The following is a 27,247-nucleotide window of genomic DNA, read 5'->3' as shown; positions in this document are numbered from 1 at the left end:
GTGGAAAAATCTTAACACCGCGATGTACGAATCGGATGCGGGGAGTACGGCGACATCTAGCGGTAAATGTTGGAACTAACTTTTGTACGGGCCAGTGATGGGGATTATGATTCTAAGTTAGAATTTCTAACCGCAAAGTTGACGTATCATAAGTCATTATAAACATATTATATACTTACAGTGTTATTATTCACCAAATCGATAACAAAACTATCCATAGTAAAAGCAAACTTGATAGTTGTCCTAGGTTTCTTCACATCCACATCTTTCGCTTCGATAGAAGCGACGGTGGTTCTCCGCGTGTCTTGTTTGCTGGTGCTTCTTACGGCGGCTTTAGACGTCGCCTTTGGGAGACTGGCTTGAGACTTTACATCCGATTTTTGGCCCTCTTGAAGGTTTTGGTTGAGGATTTTCATGATACTTTTGTAGTCGCTGTGGCCGACTCTGATCTGAAAAATGTGAGTTCTGATTTACTATCAAATTATTACTAATTAAAACTTTACAACTACTTTAGGTACTTTTCGACTGCAGGTATCAACTCCGTAACAAATACAAATGCGGTTTACCAAATACTGGACGGAGACTTCCGGCAAGGGTAGATTGAGAGATGTTTATTTAAACTTTGACAAATTTTGGGTTTCATTTGGCCGTAGATATCCCACCGGATTAGTTTTGAAAATCAAAAGAAAATGGTGTGATATTGTTAGAGCAATTCATGTTTGGTATGGGTACGTAACGAGAAAGGTCTTACGAATGAATGTGAAAGGAAGTAACGGGAGAGGAAAACCGAGGAAGAGGTGGATGGACTGTGTGAGACACGATATGAAACGAAAGATGACAGGTGATAGTGCGTCGACCCCAGATGATGATTGTTAGAGGAATAGGGTACCTGACTGTAGTTAAAATAAAATATTTTTCAGTACAGATGGTGTTGTTTTTACGCACTAGTGCGAGAAGTGGTTCATTATATGCCAGGTCGAAACTTCGGAGGCTCATCTATACTGAAAAACGTCGTACGATACACGTGCGAAAAGGAAATTCGTATCTCGTGTCGATTTAAAACACTCCCTTCGGTCGTGTTTTAATTTATCGCCACTCGTTTCGAACTTCCTTTTTTACGCACTTGTATCGTAATGTACTATTATACCGTGCACGAAATAAAGCATCAGATAATTATAAGAAAAACAGGGACAGAAGTTTTTTTAAATCCAATTTCTATTTTATAAGTCAGGTAGAAATATATAAAGTAACTGAGTTTACAGTGACGTCACTCTATTCGATTTCATAAATAAATTCCATATTAGCAAGTCGTTCAAATTCGTTTTGACAGTTCTTAAAAAGTAGCCTATTCAATTTACTTTTATAAACTTACCGAAATAGTCTTCAATCTCCCTGATAAGTCCAATTCTGGCAGATCTTCGTACCAGGTGGAGAGGCTCCTCTTAACGAAGAGCTTCAAGCTCGTCGGCTTCAGGAGTTTTCTCTCATCCTTCACCGCCGTCATATCATCTACGAGGCTCACACAGGAAAGCCTGATGTCTTCTAACTCGAGTGTGAGTTCGTCTACAGTCACTCTGTTGTTAACGTTCTGGAATAGAAAGAAAATTAAATTATAAATCAATAAGGTTATGAAATACATTATGGAAACGGATGATATCGCGTAGTTTTATTTCATGAGTAACCATCGCGCTAACCGAACTGATGTGTACAGAAAGTTATTGTGTAACGAGCATTTAGCACATAAGAACAGCGATTCGAGTTCAAAGAATCAACTATACAACACATCTGTTTAGGTCTATGAGCACTCATATAAGCTTAGCAAATTTATACTATAATAGATAGTAATGCAACCAGATACCAAACGAATGCATATGAAATAAACTAAAGCTTGAGTAGGTAAGAATCCTTTTTATATCTTCTTCTAGTGGTATCTCCTGCCGAAGGTTGGCTGTCATAAGGGCTACGGACTTTAGATACAGCCTCGTGGAATAATGAGCGGGTGCTTTGTTCAAACCATGTTCTTAGATTTTTGACCTATGAGTTACGTTACGTCGTCGTTCGGATGATTTTTTTCCTTGGATCTTTCCCTGGATTATGACTATGAGTTGAGTATACAATTAACCGCTGATGAGTATTTAAATCAATTACCGGAACTTTCAAATCAACGAACTTATTCGCCAGCGTCATTCGACCCAAATCCACAAGCAACGCCTTTTTACTCTTCGAGTTCTCAGGCACAACGATAATGGGCGCCGCCAGACGAACTTTCAGCGCTAGCTTCGTGGAGTTTTCGTACGCGTTCTGGACGTTGGCGCGCGCTGACTCGACGGCTTGTGATGAGGCTTCTATGATCGCTTGTTGTGCCGTTTGGAAGTTGTTTAAGAATTCCTGAAACACAAACAAAAATGACGATGACGACGAGGTACATTTATTTGCAATTTAAAATTAAGTACATAGTTTTATTTCATGAATCAGTAACCTCACATACAAATATATTGATTTTTGTTGACACTGATCCATTGATATTTTAATGTGTCCTAATAAAAACTGAACATTATTGTACTAGTTATTATAATGTATGATACTTTATAATTAATCTCACATCAAATGCGAAATTTGTTCTAGAATATACGTACTACTAACGACATCTAGTTTTAGTATTGTGAACTAAACTGTTGGCAAACTATATACACATCAGAATACATTGAAATACGTATTGATTAGTAAAAATAAAGAAATAATAACGATTGTAATATTTATTATAATGTATGATACTTTATAATTAATCTCACATCAAATGCGAAATTTGTTCTAGAATATACGTACTACTAACGACATCTAATTTTAGTTTTGTGAACTAAACTGTTGGCAAACTACACATTAGAATACAATCAAATATGTATTGACTAGTAAAAATAAAGAAATATTAACGCTTGTATCGATTTAGAAGAATTTCTATTTTAATGCTGTTGTAATTTACTTTAAAGATCACTTAACTCACTCAAGTTAAAAATTCGACACTTAATTCAAACAAGTTGAAACTACTAGCGACATCTCGTAGCAGGTTTAAGAGCTCTCTATTTATTAGGGAGCCTCAAAATTATTTGAACATACATACATACAATCACGCTTGTTTCCCAAAGGGGGTAGGCAGAGATCACGGATTTCCTTTACTACGATCCTGACTTTCGCTTCACACACTTTCATAACGTTTCTCATACACGCTCGTCGGTTTCGAGTACTTCTGACCTTGCCTTTTAGCAATATTTCCCCGATTTGGTAGAGAAAAATGCGGCTTCCAAACAAGTACAAAACAAAATAAATTATTTGAACATTTGCCGCCTTGATACTACGGAAAGCATACGGTCTGCCTGATGGAAAGCGGTCACCGTAACCTATGAACGCCTGCAACTCAAGGAGAGTCACATGCGCATTGCCAACATTGTTAAGTACACAGCAAAAAGTGGTGTACAAGTTCAAAGGAGGGTTCGGGTTGCCGACGATTCAAATGACAATAGACGGAACAAATTAGTTCCGTAGACCCTTCCGTCACCAGGGGCCCATTTCTCGAAAGTTATTAGTCTAATGATATTAGTGTGTTGTCATGGCAACCCATATGATTTGACAGTTCGTGGACTAATAGTATTAGTCTAATATCGTTCGAGAAATGGGCCCCAGCACACCGAACCCTCGTTGAGCTCTGGCAGCTCTCACCGGCGTAACATTTTCCCAGTGAACTTACCAGCATGGAATTGACGAACCAGTTGAGGAACACTATCCTGAGACAGTTGATTTGCGCGTCGACGGACATGTTCACGTCGTTCACGTTGTTGCTGCCCGGCTCCAGGTTGTACATCACCACTTGGACGTTCATCACGTCTCCACCCAGCACTTTTAATATCTGAAACGTGGAATAGGTTTGTATGTCAGGGACTTCGGTCGTCGACGCAGAGGCACAGTATAATAAATAGTATAATCGTACAGTATAGCCACTCCCGCTCCCCGCTGAAAGTGCCGCCCACATCCCCTCTCGGTTAACGCCTGTCAAAAACGCGAACAGTCAACCTGTCATATTTCAATCATACAAGCATAATACGCGTTCACCTACACGAGCTTTGACTGTGTGCTAGGAACGCGCAACGCGCCTCTTTCATATATTTGATCGCCAGTGTCCGAGGTGTGGTAGAGGTAAGGATCTCGATATTTGATTAACTGTTCAAACCATTCCCTGCCAGAACTACGAAAATCGGCTACGATCCTGGGTAGAAAATGTAAGCATGTTTTCGAATGACGAAACCCGTGGCTGATTTGTAATTCTTAAAAGCCTGACCTGCTTATATTTTATCACGAACAAAACATGTAATTTTGTTTTGAACGTTTTTTTTACGCTGCCAAATGAGGAGGCACACTCAAAGGTTATGACAGATGGCGCCACCCTATTAGTCCATACGTGAAAGCGAGAAGATGATATGTTTTTCTCTCTCTCACATAGATAGATAGATAGATAGATAGATCTTTATTGTTCAACCGTGTTACACAGGTGTTAATTCATTACATTAGTAGGTTACAACGGTGACCCAATTCGGGTATACAATTATCACTTAAAGCTAAAAAACTATACTAGGTATACATTATTAGCAATCATGTCATGGCGAATCATAATTATCAGTCATATCTTTCAAAGAAGTCTTTTAAGGTATAAAATTCATTGTTAATTAACCATTTCTTTAAACTAGGGATAAATTTGGAGTCCTCTAACATTTTTAATTCATCTGGCAGCTGATTAAAAACTCGAATGGCAGAGATGTATGTGCTTTTGTCAAAGATTTTATTATTGACTTGAGGCAGTTTTAAATCATACTTATATTGAGAGCGGAGGTTGTCACGGAGGGAAGCTAATGTTATGAAATAATTCTTGTTGCTCTTCAGAAATTTACAAAGCTCGTATATATATATGCCAGTTAGGGTTAGAAAACCTTTCTCCTTGAAAACATTTCTTAATGAGTGTCTATAATGAAGGCGAAAAATAATTCTTAGGCACTTCTTTTGCAAAATGAAAGTGGTCTGCACGTCCATTGAGTTGCCCCAGTATATTATACCATATGTCAACAGAGAAAACACGTTGGCATAGTACGTGGTAATAACAACATCCTCAGAACACGTTTCGGATAATATAGACAATGCGTAACACTGACTGGAAATTTTACCATTAATCTTCTCTATATGATGTTTCCATGTTAACAGTGGATCAATTGTTAAACCTAAGAAATTTATGTTGTCAACTTCTTCTATCGAAATGCCAGACTCTATCACATTCAAATTTGCTGGAGTTTGTTTGCAGTTTCTAAATTGCATAAGCTTTGTTTTTATTAAGTTTACGTTTAGGTTTATAGATTTTAACCAATCCACCACTGTCTTTACTGTATTGCTAATGTTTGAGCAAAAATTGTCGTCTATAGTTTCCCCAGAAAATAAAATTGTAGCATCGTCGGCAAACATTACACAGAGTTCTTCAATAATATCTGGTAACTCGTTTACATAGATGAGAAATAAAAAGAGGGCCTAAGATACTGCCCTGGGGAACACCTAAATTCACCGCCTTGTACTCAGATTGAATTTTTTCAACAGTTTTTGTATCCTTATTATAGCTATCGAGAATAACCGCTTGTTTCCTGTTTGAAAAATAACTTTCAAATAACTTTAAGGCATTACCTCGGATACCTAAATGTTCCAACTGTGATAGTAAGATGGATGGCACAACGCAGTCAAATGCCCTGCTCATATCGAGGAAGAGGCTAACGCAAGGTTTTTTGTAATTTATTGAATCCCAAATATACTTGAATGTTTTGAATATTGCCAGTGACGTTGATTTACCTTGTTGAAATCCAAATTGATTGTTGTTTATTAGGTTATTAGCATTGACAAAATTTACAACTCTACTATAGATAACTTTTTCAACAATTTTCGAAAACGAGGGTAATAATGCAATGGGTCTGTAGTTACTAATGACATTTTTATTTCCTTTTTTATGCAATGGCAATATTAAGCTTTTTTTAAGTCATCCGGGAAGATTCCCGATTCGAGAATTAAATTTATTATATGAATGAGAGGTTCAGCGACGTATTCAAAACAGGCTTTTATTACTGGTAGCGGTATGTTATCGTGACCTGAGCTACATTTATTTTTGAATGCATTTACAGTTTTTTTTAGCTCTGGTTTGGTGATTGGAGAAAGGAAGATGCTATGAGATAGCGATGAACGTATCGATTTCCATTTTAATTCTGTTGTGTCGATTTTGTTTTGGTCTATTAAAAAATTGTTAAATGCTCTTGCTATCTCCAATGGATCTTGAGTAACTTGCCCATTCAGATCGATGCTATCTATCATAGGTTTTATGTTATTTGTATTGGATGTGTGATGTTTAATTAACGCCCAAGTGGCTTTTGTTTTATTAGAGCTATTGTTGATAAATTTATTGCTAGCCAACATTTTTGAATTACGGATAACTCGTTTTAATATTTTAGAATAATTTTGGTACTGGCTTCGACAAAACACGTTAACATTTTTTCTTTGAAGATATTTTATGAGCATATACCGTTTTTTCCGGCAAGATTTTTTTATACCTTTTGTTTTCCAGTTTTGTTTACGCTTATAGGTAACTTTTTTCCGCTCCAAAGGAATACACAGGTTAAAAACGAGCAGAAACTTCTCTAAAAATAAATTGTATGCCACATTTGCATTTGAACATTTTAAAACATCCATAAAACTAATCTGTTGAACAGGCGCCGCCTGACGGGATAAAATGTCAGTGTTACACCATGCATGACAACATCAACGTTATCTTGACAATGATCATATATTTATAGTCAGGAATTACTGATGAATTGTGAATTAAAAATATGGTTAACTTTTCATGTTTCTTCTGTGCAGTAAAATAATACGTTTTGTGACAGAAACATTTTTCAATCACGTTTTATACTTTCTAACATGAAGAAAACAAATATGTACTCACATCTTTATGTATCGTAGCCGGGTTCAAATCCTGTACATTGATATCAGAAATGGCGCAATCCACTTGCGTATAAGAACTCTTCAATATTAAACCGGCCGCAGCCTTCTGCAGCTGTACCAAGCTGAGACGACGGTTGTCGGTTGCGAATTCGATCTCTACTGCGCCGATCTTGACGTCCACTTTCAGTTGTATGGTTTCGACTTGCTTTTTCCGTGTCTGCTTTGCAATGCTGGCTGGAAATGTGTAAGTTCTTTGTGAAAATGGATTATTTGAACATAAAGAATGGATGGCAAAACGTTGAACATAACAGAAATATAATTTTAAAATCTGATGGTCACTATTCAAATCGATTCTTTTTACGTTAATCATAAATTACAATTACTTTCACAAATGCTTTTTATCTTTCTCTTTGACTAAAAGTTAAAATGAAGAAATAAATCCATCTGGTGCTTTATATGTAATTATTATTATGATACTACTAGCGCCATCTATGAGTGAGTCTTTAAAACTGTCCCTTCGACCAAAAGAATACCTCAGTATTCTGGGAAAACCACAATACCTATTTTGTTATAGGCACAAAAGCGAAGCTTATTTACACCGATGTTTGCACATTGCGGCCATTCTCTTTTACTTCATTTAATACATGTTTAGAGAATGAGATGCCAGCCGCGCCTTCGCAAATGGCCATGTGCATTATTCTTGCAAGCAACAAAACGTAGGACGTGCCATATGAATGTGAAAACATGACATTTATAAATGGTTCTTACGAACTTTATTTTTGATTTGTGTTCAGAGTTAAATATGTAATGTAGTTAAGATTTTGTGTAATTTACCTTTCGATTTGACTGCAGACAAAGCTCCTCGTCTTCGACTATAGTCTCCAATGGTCCGGCGTTTGCGACCCGGTCTACGGTGCTTTGAAGATTTTGCAACCGCGTCTATAAACAAACGTTACAGTACGATTAACATCAGTTTAACGATTTGTGTTTTATATCCATCTTGTTCGCGCTTATGTGATCCCGATAAGAGCCGAAACCGAAGGGTGAAAGCCGAATCGTTAACTGATTTTAATCGCACTGTAATTTATATTATACTGTTTTATCAACGATGTAGATTATATCACAAATCTTTAGACAATGGCAGTATTCTCGTAGCAATTCAGAATAGAAATAAGTAGCAATATAATTCCGGCGCAAGTAAATTTTGTTTACATAAATAGCCATCCGACATACTACAGTACAGAAAAAAAACAGAGTGGATTGAGATTATACTTGTATCAAGATTGTATTCGCATAGCGAGCATGAATAAAATGTAGATTGGATATATTATACCTGATATTCGTTGACAATCACAAGTATTTCTTGTAAGCCTTCGAGGTGAAGTAAAACCCTCAAAGTGGCGAAGTCCAACTCGATCATTTGCTCAACTGATCCGTAGTGACTTCTGAATTCTGGACATTTTTTGTCGACCTGAAATGTTTATATTTAACGTACATTTTAGAACAAACAGTGAAAGGTTTTGGATTGTCACAATAAAAGAGTCATTGCTATTTACTTATCGTATGGCTAATCGTTTTTCTACTTTTAAATGCTTAAAATATCAGACTTCAGATAATCGATTGCGGTCGTCGATAAGCTCTTAAGATCTGCCAGTTCTCCGCTATTGAGGGTACATTTGGTGATGTAATAAAACTCGTATGCGAGTTCTCGTACCGTCTAAACGGGCCCTCAAAGACGTGAATTGCTATAAAGTTGAACAATAACGAAAATTATTACAGCATCAACCAACGTGTAAGTAAAGTTTTCACGGTAGGAGTGGGTGATAAATGATAAACAACAAAGGCGGTGGGTATGGGACTATGGGTACTATGGTATGGGTAACAAGGTTGACAAACAAAACATAACAAGTACCTATACCTTGTACTTTTAGCTGTTGAAAAAAGTGTAAACAAACCGGAGCCGTCAAATTTGACAGATCCAGGGGTAGTGAACCTTTTAAGGCCAGTTCGAAGAACAAAATTGTAGGTCGCTACTTACTTGGTTTGGTACTTTTTATTCATGGTGAGCCAATTTTAATAAATAATAAACGCATAAATGGTAAGTAAGGTGAGAGTAACAAGCGATTCCTTGTATTTTTAGGTATTTAAAAAACTGTGCCCTAACCGTCAAATAGTTGTTTATCAGTTAATGTTTGGTTCCTGTTAAAATTTTCGTATTTAAAAATAATTGAGCTCACTACTATAGTCCGTTCCATTCCAAAAACATATACATACATTCGCTTAATTTTACCAAATACACATGTAGAGGTACAATTAGACAAGACGAGTGTAAGTACAAGTTTATAATGGGTCGGCAAACGCACATTGCTAATGTGAAACCAGAAAACTGGAGAAGATGCGAAGAACATGTCATCAAGGAAGAGAAGAAAATGAAAGAGTTAGACAACAAGATTGACGATTTGGCCAAAAGAATAATAATAAATGTGACAGAATAATCTTCGTCTTCATCCTCATCGTCGTCATCGTCCTCACCAGAACAAAATAACGTATATAAGTATTGCGTCTTACTTAAAAATATACATATGTTTTCACCATTAAACACATAGAATAGATTTAGATTTAGATTTCTTTATTTCATGATAAAAATTACACTATAAATTTTTTACATGCCAAAGTTATGTTTATCTTCTCATCATGATCGTCGAAAATAACATTATAAATTGAAAATAATAAAATGAATATTTTCTCCCAATAAGGATCGTCATTTACAAATAGAAATACACAAAACACAATAAAATTAAGAAATGAAATAAAATCCGAAGTCAGTGTAATCAAATGCATGCTATCACAAATTCAATTCCATGTACTCATTTACAGAGTACAGAGGGTTATCTAACAAAAGGTTTCTCAATTTGCGCTTAAATGCTTCGTCATATGGCTCATTCCTAAGATCGGCAGGTAAGTGTTCGTAGAAGTAGGGCCGATGACACGCGGGTTCTTTCTTGAAAGTGCCATGCGACGGGGGACTGTTCTCAGACGGCCTGTAGCTCGAAGCTGTTTGCCCGGACAGGCAACACGAGCAAATTGAGATATGTTTTTCCTAACAAATAACAGTATATCAAACATATATTGTGCATAGTGCGTCATTATACGTTGAGAAATAAAGAGCTCTCTGCAAGGGTGCCTGTCTCTTACTCCAGCAAGTATACGTATTGCACGTTTCTGCATTATAAGGACTCTTATTGTATCTGATGAGTTTCCCCAGAGCAGCGATCCGTATGCCATGATAGAGTGGAAATGCGCAAAGTACACCTGCTTTAAGGCTTCTGCGGAGATAAGAGGCTTCAGCTTCCTCAACGCAAACGACGCACCACCCAATCGATCACAAAGATTGTCAACATGGCACTTCCAATTCAGAGTGTTGTCTATCAGGAACCCTAAAAACTTACTCTGTTCGCACACGGGCATCGGAAAATTAGCCATGCATGATGGTGGTTGTACCTTGGTGTCATCCGCAAACAATACAGGCAAGCCAGCTCCAATATTCGATGGTAGGTCGTTCACAAATAACAAAAACAAGGTATTTCCGAGGGACGAACCCTGAGGAATACCAATATTTATGCATCCCACATCAGACTGGATTGACTTGCCGTCATTGAGTAATTTCACGACTTGCTTGCGGTCTGACAGGAATGAGGTATACAGTTCATGGGCAGTGCCTGTGATTCCATACATTTTCAATTTTTCCAGGAGTAATTCGTGGCTAATGACGTCAAATGCCTTTGACAAGTCGCACAGTATTGCGGCAATCTTATCCTTATCGTCTAACCCTGTCATTATAGAATCGAATATCTTATACGTCGCGGTGGTTGTTGACATTTTTTGTCGGTATGCAAATTGGTTTTCCGTAAGTAGGTTATTCGATTCTATATGACTCATAAGGTGAGACGACAGGACCGATTCTACCATTTTAGAGATTGTGGGTACTATTGTAATAGGCCTATAGTTGTTGACGTCACACCTGTCACCCTTTCCCTTGAACACTGGACAGACTTTCGTGTTTTTCAGCACGTCAGGATACGTGCCAGTTTCAAAAATAATGTTTATGAGAGTGACAAGTATGTCGCCAACAACAGGCCACAAACATAAAATAATTTTCGGCGAAATGTCAAAAGCATCGACAGTGTTCTCTTTTTTCAACAACGAATGTAAGGTCCTGGTCAACAGATCACGGGTAACGACTGGCAGCGTGTACGAAGGAGGATCATATGTTTCCAAGTGCCTCTTAACATAGTGTATAGATTGCTGCCTGTCAGCTTGTATTGCGTGATTGCTCCCTATACCTAAAAAGTGTGTGTTGAAGGTGTCTGGCAACTCAGTACCCCTTACTTCCGTGTTGGTGTTCGGATCGCGTAAACTGATGTGATTCGATCTTACTTTTGTGCCTATCTCCTCATTTACTACTTTCCATATTTCTTTAGCTTTATTGTTGCTGGAAGCCAACCTACCCTCAGTGTGAGCTCGACGGGCGTGCAATGTACTGGTCTTAATTACGGAAGAGTAGTGTTCTATACAATCAGTTAATATAGGATTGTTAGGATACTGGCGTCTTATTTCGTGAAGATCATTGTGCTTACGAATTAATAGAACGACATATATTTTTTTATTATTTCATGCAGATAATCTTAATTTTATTTCTATTGCTTTTTTATATTTCTGTCTTTCATCAAAATTTAGTGTGGTACCTATAAATATTACTGAATCAACTAAACTACCATCTAGTAGGTATAAAAAAGTACATAAATATAACAATCATCGTCTCATACGGAGAAACGGAATCTCGAAAACACAAATATCAAATTTGGAACAGATGATGATGATGATGATTGATAACAAGCAATGGAAAATGTCAGATAAAATTAAAAATCGCGTAAGGTCTAGTACCTTTATATTTTAGTAGTGTTACACCCAGATTAAAATGCAACCATGAGTTTTAAACCTCTGCAAAATTGGGTACTTTTTAGTTGATGATTCCCTGAAGAAAATAATAATATTAATTAAATGTAATGACGATATGCTTGTATTCATGAAGGTGTATTATGTTTCGTCAAATTAAACGAAATTACATGTTAGTGGAATGAAATGGAAAATAGTAGTGAACTCAATTTATTTTTAAATAGATAAAAAAAATCAGGAACTAAATGTTATCTAATAAACAACCCTCAAATTTGACAGCTCCGGTTTGTTTATAGAGCCACTTGGATTTAGTGTAGAATCGAGTATCATAGAGAGTTACTGTCAAAGTAAAACGTGTAATCACATTGCAAAGACTGCCATCTGTCGACACAAGCTTAAAACTTTTTTACCTCAGTTTTGACAATTTGGCCCATATTGTTAGCTTGATATGTGTTAAAATGTCAAATATTAATATTAGCGCCATTTAGCCGAGCGTTCCCCAAAGGTGTAACGCCATCTCGGCCACCGTACCTATTTCTCTAGGGCCTCTAGTTTTTTTCTTAAACTTTGTCCGTCTATACGGAGTCACATATGTATTTCTTCTAAGTCTGTCTTTGATCTAAGTTATTTTGTGTTTATTTTCGATAAAACACATAAATCAAATACTCACATTGCTGTAAGTGACCGCGAACAAAGAATGACTTTGCGCGCCTTCGCTAGTCTTGACCTCGTTATCTTCAATTTCAAAGACCTCAGGCGTGTCTATCATCTGTATCATGTCCATCCCTTGTCTATGGTGCTGCATACCGACCGCGCCGAGTCTTACAGTCGCCTCTAGCATGAAGGTTTTCTGTGTGGCCGTCAGTTCTAACATATAGAGGGAGAATACTAGGAATTTGTCGTAGCTTTTTCCGCTGGCTGGTTTCTTGCGGTTTACGCTTAGGACGAGTTCTGGGAAGTAAGAAACATGCAAATCACCCTGATTATTACGATACGAGAGCGGAAAAGAGAAAGAAAATTTCTTCTACACACGTATATACGTCGTTTTTCATTACATGTGACCGTAAAGCTTAAGTTTCGACATAGGCACGTAAAGTACAAATTCTCGTTAAGAAAGAGGTAGTAATTAGGATTTTCATGTATAAAGGGGGGGACAGCGCGTACGCAGTCCCCACTACCAAAAATTACGCATCCGAGTTATCCACATTAGGGATAATCGCAAGGGTCAACCCAACCGCAGTGCAATGGAAGGGTCTCGCCCTGGGGGAACCGCCTTTTTGATCACGGTGTCCCCTATGCCAGGTAAGTATGATTTCACTACGTTACTACGAAGGGGTCATTATTCGCGGAAAAATCTTAACACCGCGATGTACGAATCGGACGCGGACAGCACAGCGACATCTAGCGGCAAATGTTGGACCTAAATTCTTTACATAATGATTGCACAATGGTAATATTTCACTGTGTACTTGGCCATCAATTAATAAATATTACGAAAAATTTACATTCATGGGTTTAAAAATCATTATACGAATAAGTCACAAAATCGCCCAAAAGACATTATAGATTCTAGAATGTGAATAAGTGATTTTTGAATGAGATAAGTGTGTTGTTTGCATTCACGGCTCAATCACGACGAATTAAGACAGAACTTCGAGCTAAAAATTGCCCAATATTGTTAGAAAACTTACCATTCATTATAAATACGGCTTCAACCTCAGTTAGTTGTACGGATTGCTCGTCCGATTTTCTCTTGGCTCGTGCTGTATCACGTTTCTGTTTTTCTACCGGATCGAGATATTTCGTCAATAGAGATAAACTTGAACCTTTTGACTCGGATGCCTGAAAACCAATGGTTCAATTTAATCACTTCTTCTTGTCATATTTTCTGATCATAGTTCTTAACTAAACATGAAAATAAATACATTTGAGAAAAAGTGAAAGAAATGAAAATACGCTAAACTATAATACCTCTGAATGCGCTAAGTTGCTTTGTTACATGTTAATAAATACTTATTTCTATTTGAACTAAAAACATGTCAAACTTGAGTAAGTTAAATTTCTAGTTGCCAAATACTTTTAAATCAATGTTTTCATGGGAATGACCCCATATTTTTTGCAGTAGTCGTTTTAACTGTCACGTCAGTCTTTACGTCAAACGGTGACCCATAAAATATTAGGAAATACTCAAAAGGATCGATAAAAGTTTGACATGCCCATTCTAAGATGTCTAAACAATTATCCACCACTAGAAAGATCATTGTCGATTTACCAACTCATTATAACTTAGGTCTTTGAAAAGCCCCGCTGCTTCGTAAGCCCGGCCAGAAATGATATATCTCATTCTCCAGAAAATCAGCTTAACAATGAAAAAATAAAATAATTAAAACCAGGAACAAAACAAATTATTTTATAAAATATTTTTGGGTAATGATTTTTAAATAATCACACTACTACTTATCCCGATTACCGCCTTGGCCAACCTTACCTATTCTTTAGTCTATTACAGTTTATAAAATAATCAAAATGAAAATTGGTTTAAATAATGGATTAAATAGTTAGTAAACATACCTTAAGTTGTGTGGATTCCTCTGCTTTAGGCAGAGGCATGCCTATTAATATTTCACATAGTGTTAATAACCTGAAAAACAGAAAGCGGTTTTGTTAAGTAATTAAAGAACATTTTAAAGTAATAACAGAGATCGGACAGTTGAGCGTCATTCTAACAACAAGGCTCATTATTCCGAAAACGTCATACAATTAAATGACGCCCAACTGTCCGATCTTTATCACACAAATACGAGTACAATACTTATTCTTCATGATGATGACGATAACGCCAAACCATAGAAGGCATTTTCCTGCCAGTTATGTAATTTTATGACCATATGTATTTAAAATAACTCGTTCTATTTGGGAGAGGTTAACTATGTCCATAACTATTTTATATTTCAAATTTATAGCATACGTAATTTTCGAAAACAGACAGACGGTGAGACTTGCACCATAAGGGTTTGTCCGTCTGACTCTCTGTCACATTGCATCTCTAGACCATCTCATATTGTACCTTTTTGGTACAGAACCCTAAAAATTAAGGAAGCTTACCTGTCCTCAGACGCACTGATAGCAATATTCTGCAACTCACGTCTGATCCTAACGTTCTAAACTCTCTGGTCGTCCGTGAGCAGGCACTTATATGGGTGAATCAACTTTTTCTTGCCTGTTATTGCCATGGTTACGGTCTCCTGTGTCACGCTGGTTTTATGCAAAATTATGCTACGTAAACTATGCAAACATGCATTTTGCTGGTGTTAACAATTCCATTCCCTTATTTGCCACCTACAAACATGTACTACATGCATGCTTGCTTAATTTCAGTAGCATAATTTTGCATAAAACCAGGCGTGACTCAGGGGACTGTAACCATGGCAATAGCAGGCAAGAAAAAGTTGTTTTACCCATATAACTAGGTTCATGTCACCGGCATAAATATGTGATGATTTCTATACCTTGTCATATTAACGTCTTGTTTGAAATGTCATACGAAATTGTCAAACTATTTAAAGCGACAAGGTACAGGATATCATCACTTATTTATGCCGGTGACAGTACAGTCAACTAATTAGGCCACTGTAGAACTATGTCATAGTGACGTTTTCATTCATAATTCATTTATTGCATTTGTAATCATGTGTTACACAAGGTCTGACTGCCAGTTTTGTAATTTATTTATATGGCATTTTTACGTCTTACTGGATTTAAAATACATGCAGCCATGTAATGCTATCACAATTTATATTTAAAAACAAACTGTAAGCTTACCTATCCTCAGAAGCACTGATAGCAATCTTTTGCAACTCTCCCTTGATCCTAACCTTCGGCAGCCTAGGGTCGTCAGTGATCAGACACTTGTGTATTTGTATGACTAGATTGGTAGGTTGCAGGAGATGTAAGGGCGTAGCTTCGTGGCTTGCTATAACTGACTGCCAGTCTTCATTCCGTAATGCTATTACGATCTGGAATATAATAAGTTTGAATATTTAAGGACCGTGTTCATACAACGAGCGAATAGTTGCTTTTAGTAGAGAAATCATGTTAGGTGTGTTTATAATAGGTAGTCAAGTATTTGATGAGTTCTCATAATTTCCTTAGGATACCATTATCAGGCCCCGTAGCCGAATGGCATTTCTCCGACGCGAAAGGAAAACGAAACGCCGCGAAAGGTAGTCTGGCTCTGTCGCGCCAATACGCAAGAGCGATAGAGATATCTACTAGCGTTTCCTTTAGTGACCGTTTGTGCCATTCGGCTACGCACCCAGATCCAATAAGGGCTGTAAAGCATTATTAACCTTGGATTAAATTAAGAAAAAAAAAGAATTTGAAATCACTCCAACCCTTGGTTTTAGGGTTAAGTAACCCCAATGGGGAGACATCAAAAAAAATGTCTATCTCTAAGTAGGCCTTTTTAATAGTTCCTCTCTAGAATTATGCAAAACCATTCCTGCATCAGTGAGTTGCTATCCGCCCTACTCATAGTTAGACGGGACAGTATCCCCATTTGATCATCCTAAGCAAGGCCCTTTGCACTGTTCCTCTCTAAGATTATGCATTAACATCCCTTTTATTTTTGACGGAGTGAAATGCAGTTATGCGCAATGTGTGGCGCTCGCCGTTCTTCCCCCTCCCCTAGCGAGAGGGGGGAAACTTAGGTTAATACACACCTGCATCTCAGTGAGCTGCAGGTGGAGCTGGTCGTAGCTGTGGCGCGCGATCTCCTGTATGATCTGGTCGTCCGCCAAGCCCTCCTTGTACAGCCGGTGCACGTCCAGCGTCGAGTCGCGCGGCTCCGACTTTATGCTGATGGCACCGAGTTTCACTACTATGCACGGCTCTTCTCTGAAAACACACAATAGGCGAGACGACTAAAAAAAACTAATTAGTCCGTCAGTTAGATTATCAAAGAATTTTAGACACGTATTTTTTCTTTTTTCTCTTAAACGAAAAATGACGACGGTACAGTGCGTTGAAGTTTCGCGTGACGTCACGCCTAGGTACAATTTTTACTTAGAAGTGACGTCACAAGACTCACAAGCCACCACTCCGGAACTTTGATGCTCTATATCTTTGTATTTTTTCATTAATTAGAAAAAGCGAAAAATATGTGTTCAGTACTTTTGGACGATCTAACTGACGGACTAAACAGAATGCCATTTTTTTATGTCGTCGTCATCCCTATTTTTAAAGTTTGTATGTGTCTTAATATCAGTGTTTTTTATGTGATAGGAAAGATACGAGTCAAGTCAAGTCAAGAAGCATACGAGCCGCATGATGGGAAGAGGCCGTCGTCGCCCATGGACATATACATCATAAGAGCCACTTAAGCGTTGCCAACTTTTGAAAACCCTACTAAAGAAATACCTACTTTTTTTCCGTAGTCAACTAGGAACCCTTATAGTTTCGCCATGTCTGTCTGTCCGTCCGTCCGTCCGTCCGTCCGTCCGTCCGTCCGTCCGTCCGTCCGTCCGTCCGTCCGTCCGTCCGTCCGTCCGTCCGTCCGTCCGTCCGCGGATAATCTCAGTAACCGTAAGCACTAGAAAGCTGAAATTTGGTACCAATATGTATATCAATCACGCCAACAAAGTGATGAAAAAAATTTCTGTACCTTGTCGCTTTTAATCGTTTGACAATTTCGTATGACATTTCAAAAAAGACGTTAATATGACAAGGTACAAACATCATCACTTATTCATGCCGGTGACTGTACTATAACGTTTGTCATGTCGATTTATTCGTACTGCGATACTGCGTATTCGTAGTTCGAAAGAGCATATAATTCCTGTTAGATCAAAGCTACGAGTAAATAGTGTCGTATTCTAACCGGGGAGTTTAGAGTCGGCTACGCAAATGTAACATCTTGAATTGCAGGCGTTCATAAGCAACGATCACGGGCCGTATGCTTGTAAGTAAGTAAACCATGGTATTTACATAGATGTAACAAATTATGGATAGTTACACATGGACCCCGGTGAGGTGTAGCAATTTTCTTTATAACTAGTTTCTATAATATACAGAATTACACACTAACTTAAGGAGCTTTTATGATATCTTGTTCAAATATGAGGAACTAGATTTATTCTTATAAGGTAACCACAAAATGTTAATGACTCACGGTTTAAATTTGCCAGTCTGCGACACAACGATGTATGAAGCAGCGATATCTATATCCAAGTCGATAAAAGTGTGTTGGTGCACCGCGTACTGCATGCCCAGCGCTGATTTCTCCTTTAGATCGGCCATTTTGTTTTCGGCGACCGCTTGTAAACTGAAACAGAGTTGTAGTCCAATATTTAGTAATATAGATCTCGATCTCATACAAGCGAGATTAGATAAGTTATAAAACTTTTTAAATATTTGAATAGTTTTTTTAAATAGAAACAGAGTTAGAGAAAGCTTGGCAATGAAAATATTTTGGATCCACGCGTTGAGATTTTAATTTTTCTTTTCTGCAAAGAGCCAAGTGATATGGGTATATTGGGTATGTACGTACAAAGAGGATCGAGTATTATAGAGAGTTACTGTCAAACTAAGAAAATTGTGGAATGCTCTATACAAACATGCACCTCCCATTTTAGAAAGAGACAAAAAATTGCCTAAATCACTTAAAAAAATCACGTCAATTCGTCGCTCAGTTTTGCCGTGAAAGACTGACAAACAGACACACACACTTTCCTATTTATAATATTAGTATGGATAAACATATGATAGTGTACTTTCGGCCTTATGAGCACATGTTCACATGTACTTTGGAAATTATTTTGAGTAGAAGTGTGTTCTTTAGTAAATCCACAGACTAAACAGTAGAAATAAAAGCAGAAACATACGTAGTCAAAGCCGAGGACTCTGTTTCGGGTTTGAAGACGTTGACTATCTCGATGACAGTCTGCGCGTCGTAAATGATTTGCAGCGGCCTCGCTGACACCCGCACTCTCTGGTCGCATTTGCCGTCTGAAACATGTTATATAAATATATGAAATAAATTAATAAATCTTGAGGGACACCTTACACAGATCGACCTAGCCCCAGTCTAAGCAAAGTTTGAACTTAGTACTAGGTGACGCAACGGAGGTCTGCAGCTGTGTTCCCGAAACCCTGCCTACAAACGAGCGTCAAATCAAAACACTCTTAAGGTCAGTTGCATCAACCACAGCAAATAACAGACTTATCATTATCAACCACACATAGCATAAGTCTACGGAATCCCATACAAAAATGTGAACGTTACGACGGTAACAGACGGTTTGGTGCAACCGATCTTTAATCCGTGTGAGTCGAACTGACCCACTTTTGGATATAGATAGTTGATCATTCCTTGAGACATCGTACAAGCTACATCGTTGGCTGGTGCACAATTTATAATATGGAATTATAATCATGACATATGGTATATTAAAAATGTCTCCGAAGTCTAACGGTCTTAGTTTTCTAAGGTAGTGTCTTCTCACCTAAAGGTTTGGTCTCAAAAGTGACATTCAGCAGGTTGACGTCGCTGGTGACCTCCTTTGACGTAACGAGTTGTGGTGTGTACTCTCCTTGTTGCACGCCGGTCACCGTAAACGCTTGCATTTGCACGTCCACTCTGAAATTAAACGTTTATTTTATTATTTACATTAATTTAATTCCTTAATTGTTTGTGATTAAAATTGCAGCCAAATTTTACACAATCTGCTAAAATGTTATATAACAATCGGTTTCTGAATATGTGTACCAAGAAGTACGATGGAAAGTGAAAAAACACATTAGGTATGTTACCAGGACGAGTACTACTAGCGCCATCTATTAGGAGCCGAGTAAACTAATGATTATGCATACTGCATTTTTTTGGCTTTTATAGTAGCAATTGACGTATTTCAGCCAAAAAACAATCCTACAAAATTCATTGTTACTGTAAACATTATTTATTTTATCGATAAATGCCATCGATAATTTTATTTCTGACAAAAGTGACTGCGTATCATTTTACATAAGTAACGTAACTACTAGCGCCATCTATTGACATCATAATGTAAACCACTGAGATTGATTGAACGCTTGGTTTACATTATGATGCCAATGCCCATTTCGAGATTTGTATACACAACTTTTCAACACTTCTCTATTCTTCTCTGAGCAGCCAGTTAGCATTCTGTCAAGACGGAATCAATCATGTCTCGACAGGCTCGTTTTCTGTACACCACATACCTGATAGCATTGGCGCTCGGTCGCTGCCCCATCTCAACCACAACATTATCCACACACGCCTTCAGTACTTCCTTATCATCGTTCACAGCCACTTGACATCTGTCGAGACGGAAGCACATCTCAACCGCCACGTATTCGGTTGGCAGGTGTAATGGAGCGCTGTTCTCTTGGTAGTCTATGGCACGGAAGAGTTTCGCCTTTTCTTCGGGCGTCATCGCGTTTTGGAACTGTTTCACTGGAAGTCGAAAGGGTTATATTATTGCAATGGCTGAGAAAGAGGAGATACGCTAGCTATGAAAATAAAAGTATTAATTGGATCTAATACAATTATGCATGTTATTTTATATCTACGACAATCAATAGTAGTTGTTATTCTTGTAATATATTCCACTATTAGGCCAAAATGGCAAGTAATTATATCTAATTGGAAAAACTCATTTTAATTTGTCAATAGATACTTTCATAAGGAGTAAGATTAAGATAACTGTGACTCCATTCTATAAAGATTCTTCAGATCAAATGTAATGTCGTTAAATTAATTTGTCATAAACTAGCATCATGTAGCATGTAATATCGCCCATTAGCGCCATAATTATACAGGGTGTATTTTTGATATGTTTATTAGTTTAAGCCCTACGGAACATTTTTCATATGATTTAATTAAAAAATACAACTTTTATTTTTTCATACAAAATAATTCAGCACGCAATGAATACTATTTTTGTCAAATACTTAGGTGCCCGAAATACATTGCTACTCAATATTTTTTTAATTAACTACGCTCTGGTAGTCAGGACCAAACTGTAATTATTACTTGTTGTATGGGTTCTTAGCACTAAAACCTTGGTCTGGTTACTCTGGTTAAAGTTTGAGGTAATATCAAAAATAAAATACATTCACTATTAAGGTAGAACACAACAACGACATAAATCTAACGAATCTTTATAAAAACAAGCCTTTTGAAATATTAAGCTGGTGCTTGAGGACGAGAAGAAGACAGTTATAATAATTTAATTTAGGGGTCAATCGTTACATTGCCATGCCTTTTGAAAACGTTCTTACTATGAGTATTCCAGACGGAGTTGCTTGCCGTGATTCTGTTAGTACCTATATCAAAAATATGTTTACTAACTTGTTCCCTTTTCAGTTAAATCCCACATCAATAAACAAGATAAGTATATTGATAAACCAATGTTCACCCAGCCCTATAGAATCCACTCTGGTTTTGATAGATTTGAAGAATCACTGACAAAATTTCAACACCCATGTTAATTTTCAAAGTGTAAGATGAAATCTGGGAGAGAAGTACTTCGTCTGTTTGTGTCAAAAAAAATTAGCTTTGATATAAATTTTTAAAGTCTGCCTTATGTAGGATCCTTTCCTTATCAAACACAGACGAAGGGTTAATTAAGGGTACTTAGATAAACTTCAAAGCTTTTCTAGAAATTATGGGCGGGACAGCGCGTACGCAGTCCCCACTACCAAAAATAACGCATCCGAGTTATCCACATTAGGGATAATCGCAAGGGTCAACCCAACCGCAGTGCAATGGAAGGGTCTCGCCCTGGGGGAACCGCCTTCTTGATCACGGTGTCCCCTATGCCAGGTAAGTATGAATTCTTCACATTACTGCGACGGGGTCGTTGTTCGTGGAAAAATCTTAACACCGCGATGTACGAATCGGACGCAAGGAGCACAGCGACATCTAGCGGCAAATGTTGGAACTAAATTCTGTAAGAGCCGCGTGCAAATCTTTACTTGCTTTTATACATATTTTAATACAGTCTTTAAATATGCCTTTTTAAATAGAATAGAATCAGTTTTATTCGTAAACACACAGACAAGAAACAATATTTATGTGTGACATAGAAGAATAAAGTGCCACGAAATGGCCTCACCTCAGCATATTGTTGGCGACTTCCAGCGCTGGTCTTTCGGTGAGACCATTAAGTGAGAAAAATCACGGAAGGCAACAGACAAAAATAAAGAAACACGAAGCATAAATATCTCTCTTGTCTCATTTAAAAATGTATAAATAGACAATTTATTCCTTTATCAAGTCTCGCCTCATTTTCTTAACCCGTGGAGCGTCCTATAGACACACGGTGTCTATAACTAGTATGAGGCAATGCGTGCGTTTTACTCGGCCGAGCAACCTGCCTCGGGCGAAGCACGTGTACATTGGACGTGGGCCTCGGACGCGCCTCGCTGTGTGGACCCGGGTACTGTTTCCTCATAGGATAAAGCACAGTAGTGTCACTCACTGATGGCGGTGCCCTCGGCGAGGCTGTCCTGGTTGTTGGCGCCGCCCCACCAGCCGCTGAACCAGCCGCGGCTCTTGCGCGCCTCCTCCTCCAACTTGCCTAATCGCTCCACCTGGAAAACGCAGCATGATAATGTTTAAACTAGTTTAAACCCTTGTATGCGGCCTGTCAACTTTTATTAAAGTAAACCTCACCATATAAAACAATAGATTAAAATTCTCACGCACGAATCTTTGTCAAAGCATTAAACGACAGGATAACGCGGTCTTCTTTAGGATAAGGATGCGAGTCTAAAACTTCTAGATAAAATTCCTGATTGTGTAAAATTCCTGTACGTAGGCGTCAGTAGCGATTGCCACATGCCGGTGAATTTCTCAAAACTCCTGACATCAGGTCAGACAATTCCCGACGTCTTGTAACCCAAGTTTTCTGACTCGATAAGGGTCAGCCAAGCATGTGGGTTGTGTCACCTGATGCAGGCCCTCCAATCGGCAATGCACATCGTGCTTGTGACAACACTATATAGTGTCAATTTTAAGATTTTCTACTTTCCAATACCTACAAGTCATATGCTTAGCGTAAAAAAGGTATCTTGACCTAGAGTAGGCATACGGATCTAAGTAGGAATGTTTTATTTTTAAACTAGCTTTTGCCCGCTTTGAAAATTGCGGAATGCTCCATACAAACTTCCAACCCCCATTCTAGGGAAGTGAGGGTTAGAAAGAGACAAAAAGTAGCCTATGTCACTCTCCATACCTTCAACTATCTCCACTTAAAAAATCACGTCAATACGTCGCTCTGTTTTGTCGTGAAAGACGGACAAACAAACAGACACACACACACTTTCCCATTTATAATATTAGTATGGATTAAAAAAGTCAGTATACTGGAACCTACTTCCATCTCAATCCTTTGCCGGATGACGACCAAGTTTAGCAAGTCTAATTTCTTCTCGGCCTCATCTAGAAGACACTGTTGCTCCTGCGTCGCTTTTCCTGTAAAAGAACAAATATTTTTTTTAATACAAGTCATAAAATACTGTGATAGTGCTCCCATTAGGCGGAAAAGTGACTTTTTTAAACTTTTACCGTGATTAGAGAGGATTCCGTCTTCCGAAATACACTTATAGGTAAAACGGCACCATTCGTTACTCATTTCTTCATTAAACAAAGAAAAGTTACCTTTATTACTCAGTTTGCACTGGTACGCCTTCGCATAATCCTTGCACAGATTCCTGTGAGTCAGCATATGCGTCCAGTCCCAGTTCCTCCTTCTGCGGCGGACCTCGTCTTCTAGAATACACTTGTATGCGAAATTCCACCATTCTTTGTAGTGGCCGCGGTATGAGCGGAGGTTTGGACGGTATTTTCTGAAACGATTTTTAAGTGTTTTTTGTTATTATGGAACAAAAACTTAAAGTGATCTGCAAGACAACTAATAAATTGTATAAGAATTTTGCGAAAGATATTAACCTACTGGAAAAGGTGCAGCGTAGCTTCACTAAAATACCAAGGCAGATTATAATAAATAAAAAAAAACTTTATTGTACATAATAGGGCAAGTTATATGATAATAAAGTTACGTGATAACTATACTAGGGATTTGTACAAAGATGTCGGCTTGTAGTGGTCAAACTTTGACGATCAACAGACTACGATACGAAAGTAGACTGGAAGCACTGAAGTTGACGACACTCAAGGATAGAAGAGATAGAGGTGATCTTATTGAAGTGCAGGGCTCGGATACCGGTTAAATTTTCAAACCGTTATCATGTACTTACGGCAAAACCTTTAAATTTCGCTCGTCGCGTCTCGCCGCTCGTCGAATAAACCGGTTTATTTCGGTAAAAATAAAGTTCTCATAACGTTTGCGTTCTTTACAAAGTTCGGAGTAAAATCGAAATAAACCGGTTTTAACCGGTAAAAAAATAAATCGGTTCCGAGTCTTGTTGAAGTGAAAGGAGGATGTGTCCTGAAAGGACACTATGACCTTTTATACTTATCATCTGCAACGCATTTCCATAAATATATTTCACCTGAATATCAAAGCGCAAAATAAAGTTCAGTCACAGGAAGATGCTGTTTAAAATGCAAACGCTGAAGTCGCATTTATAGGTCAGTTCTGCCATGCATAACGAAATGTAATGTGGCGGAAATATCCCACTCTATCTATACGAAGTCATGCGTTTTGCAAAATAAATTTACTGATGTTAGATTTTTAAAAATTATAGCTTGACATCTTAATATTGCAAAGACACACAAATTCATTCCACATTTACACTACACATACACACACACACAGACAAATAAAGTCAAAGTGAGGACAAGACCTCTTGAGTAACAGCTTCTGTTACTGATTAATGATTATGCATACATCATACATACATATTGACTGAATACAAATTATTTGTTTGGTATCCAGTTAAGTAAAAACGACAAGATGTTTCTTAAGATTTATAACTGATGCAAACCAACATGCTCATGTGTTAAAATAAACCTTAAACAGAGATCAGTAAGTGTATTTTACAAATAAACAATACACTGACGCATAATTCTTGACCTATGCAAAGCTAGCAACTGAAGGCAAATATTTTACATCCTAATGGCTGACATAACAAGATAAACTAGCGAAGAATTCTTGAATAGATATTAGCGTTCAAAGAACTGGTTTTTCGAGTTTAAAATCTAACTAAAAAACTATGAGATTCATTCTTATTATGCAAGCGATATTTCTATCCTAGTTTTAATTGCGCACGCACGATTTCCGCAAAAGTTTTTTTTTACGTTTCTTTTTTTAAGTCCACTGACATATAGTCTGGATAAAATAAAGTAGATCGCGTTGACCTCTGGCTTTAGATATAGAATTAGTTTGACTATAGCCACAGATTATTAATAAGTTACTAACGTAACATATCCTTAATTTGCTCGCAAAACGACAAATTCCTGCGCTTTATTTAACTAATACTAATAAGTTACTACGTAAGGCGCCCCTCGGCCACTTGTTCATTCGAATCATAAATTAAATATAACAAGATCATCCCATACATTAAAATGCGACCGCCTACGAACGCGATTACACTCCACCACACATAGATGGCGCCACAAAAAAATGCCTTGTTGCCACCGATTATTTGTAGATTGGCATTAAGTGTCAATTCCGAGCCGTAAATCTATGTCAAAAGTGACACTTAACGCCATCTACAAGAATAATCGAAAGCTACAAGACATTTTTTTGTAGCGCCATCTATGTGTGGTGGAGTGTAAGCGTGGTCTTAGGCGGTCGCATTTTAATGGATGGGATGGTATGATCTTGTTATACTTAATTTATGTTCGAATGAACGGCTAGCGTGTAGGTACTTAACGCGCGACCGCGAGCGAGTGACGTAGGCCTGCTACAGCAGTGCTAAACCAAAACGTACCTGTACGGAGCTCCCTTATTCATCCTGTCCATAGAATCGGCTAGCAGCATCATATCTTGGTACTGCTTTTTGTTTAAATTCACTGAGAGTTGCTCCATGTGAAGAGTCAATATGACTTTGGGTAAACTAAACTTGGGCGTGTCGGCCTCTGGCTTTGGATTCAGTTTTAGTTTTGCTGTGGCGTTGATTGGACCAAGGGCTGAAAAAACAAAATGGTATCTAGTTAGTTGACAGTTGAAGACGCATGATTATTCGGTTTAAGGAATTATGAAAACTTAACTATTTTAATTGAATATAGAATACCGAGTGGTTTGGTTCTGAAATAGCAACTTACGATAATTATTATTCAACATTTTACAACTTCAAATAATAGTGTTCAAAATAAACTATAGTCATAGTGTGATATTTACAAATTAGCCCAAACACGGTTGGCTAGAACGTTATATTATATCTATTTCAAAGTTTAAAAATGATATATCTAACTGCCTGTTAAAATATGCCAATCAATAAGTCATAATGGCTAGATCTCCACTAACGTAATAACTATAACTCAGTAACTAAGTAATATACCGATATATGTAGGTATAATTGTAATGTACTTATCGATCGTAAGGTATAAGAACAAATTACTGAAGTAAATTAATTATCATTTAATATTGTCTGTGTTACTGGCGTAGGCAGCTTAACTGACAGCGTTTATAATCTACTCACGAAACGAAGCGCTAGTAGATATCTAAAACCCTCTCTATCGCGCCAGCGTCCGCCGGCGCGACAGAGCCAGCGAAAAAACGTATCGCTTTGTTTGGCTCTGTCCATGGCAGAATTCTTATGCCGATACTCGCGCTACGCGGGAAGGCCTGAAGTTGATTAATTAATTATCATTTAATATTGAATTGTCACGAAAGTTATTCAAGAAAACTTTAAAAACTAGGCAGGTCGTTAACGCCACACGTCTTTTTTGACCTCCTTTAAACGCCTGTTGCATAAAATACTATATTATTTGCACATATGGTACAAGATTATCGGTTAAAATGTAACGCTGCCGGTTGGGTTGCACGTAAAATCTATTTCTACCGCTCAGTATCAACTTTTATAATTATTGAACAATACCTATTTGTTAAATTTTCGGCACTGTTTGTCTTTTATGTATTCCATCTATTGTGTCTTTTGATGTAATGACTGTTTGTTGCCATAATAAAATAAAATAAAAAATAAAAAATTATGTTTGCAAACTTCCGTTTACATTTTATGGTCTCAATCATCAATCACGAAATCTACGAAGTAATAAGAAGCTCGTCAAATGGAACTTTTCAACGGCAACATCATGAATAACTAGAAATAAAAACCCAACGAATCGAAA

At 37.6% G+C, this 27,247-nt stretch overlaps 1 protein-coding gene and 2 non-coding genes across 3 annotated transcripts in view; all 3 read right to left on the bottom strand.

Moving 5' to 3' along the window:
* Window positions 1-27,247, bottom strand: part of LOC125224899 (vacuolar protein sorting-associated protein 13-like) — a 108,678-nt gene that overhangs the window by 65,294 nt on the left and 16,137 nt on the right. Inside the window, 21 exon segments of the mRNA XM_048128405.1 lie at window positions 180-449; window positions 1,373-1,588; window positions 2,149-2,388; window positions 3,743-3,901; window positions 7,013-7,207; window positions 7,210-7,245; window positions 7,846-7,950; window positions 8,345-8,482; window positions 12,638-12,918; window positions 13,659-13,809; window positions 14,539-14,608; window positions 15,790-15,983; window positions 16,689-16,863; window positions 18,137-18,289; window positions 18,849-18,972; window positions 19,470-19,603; window positions 20,206-20,440; window positions 22,470-22,581; window positions 23,367-23,464; window positions 23,651-23,838; window positions 25,888-26,086. Of these exon segments, the coding sequence (XP_047984362.1) occupies window positions 180-449; window positions 1,373-1,588; window positions 2,149-2,388; window positions 3,743-3,901; window positions 7,013-7,207; window positions 7,210-7,245; window positions 7,846-7,950; window positions 8,345-8,482; window positions 12,638-12,918; window positions 13,659-13,809; window positions 14,539-14,608; window positions 15,790-15,983; window positions 16,689-16,863; window positions 18,137-18,289; window positions 18,849-18,972; window positions 19,470-19,603; window positions 20,206-20,440; window positions 22,470-22,581; window positions 23,367-23,464; window positions 23,651-23,838; window positions 25,888-26,086 (3,473 nt within the window).
* Window positions 13,116-13,277, bottom strand: LOC125225010. Its single transcript, XR_007176952.1, has one exon. It is a non-coding gene; the product is annotated as a U1 spliceosomal RNA (small nuclear RNA).
* On the bottom strand, window positions 21,657-21,819 carry LOC125225005. Its single transcript, XR_007176948.1, has one exon. It is a non-coding gene; the product is annotated as a U1 spliceosomal RNA (small nuclear RNA).

This window comes from Leguminivora glycinivorella, chromosome 3 (assembly GCF_023078275.1).
Source record: "Leguminivora glycinivorella isolate SPB_JAAS2020 chromosome 3, LegGlyc_1.1, whole genome shotgun sequence".
Lineage (NCBI taxonomy): Eukaryota > Metazoa > Arthropoda > Insecta > Lepidoptera > Tortricidae > Leguminivora > Leguminivora glycinivorella.
This window is presented reverse-complemented; position numbering and strand designations above follow the sequence as displayed.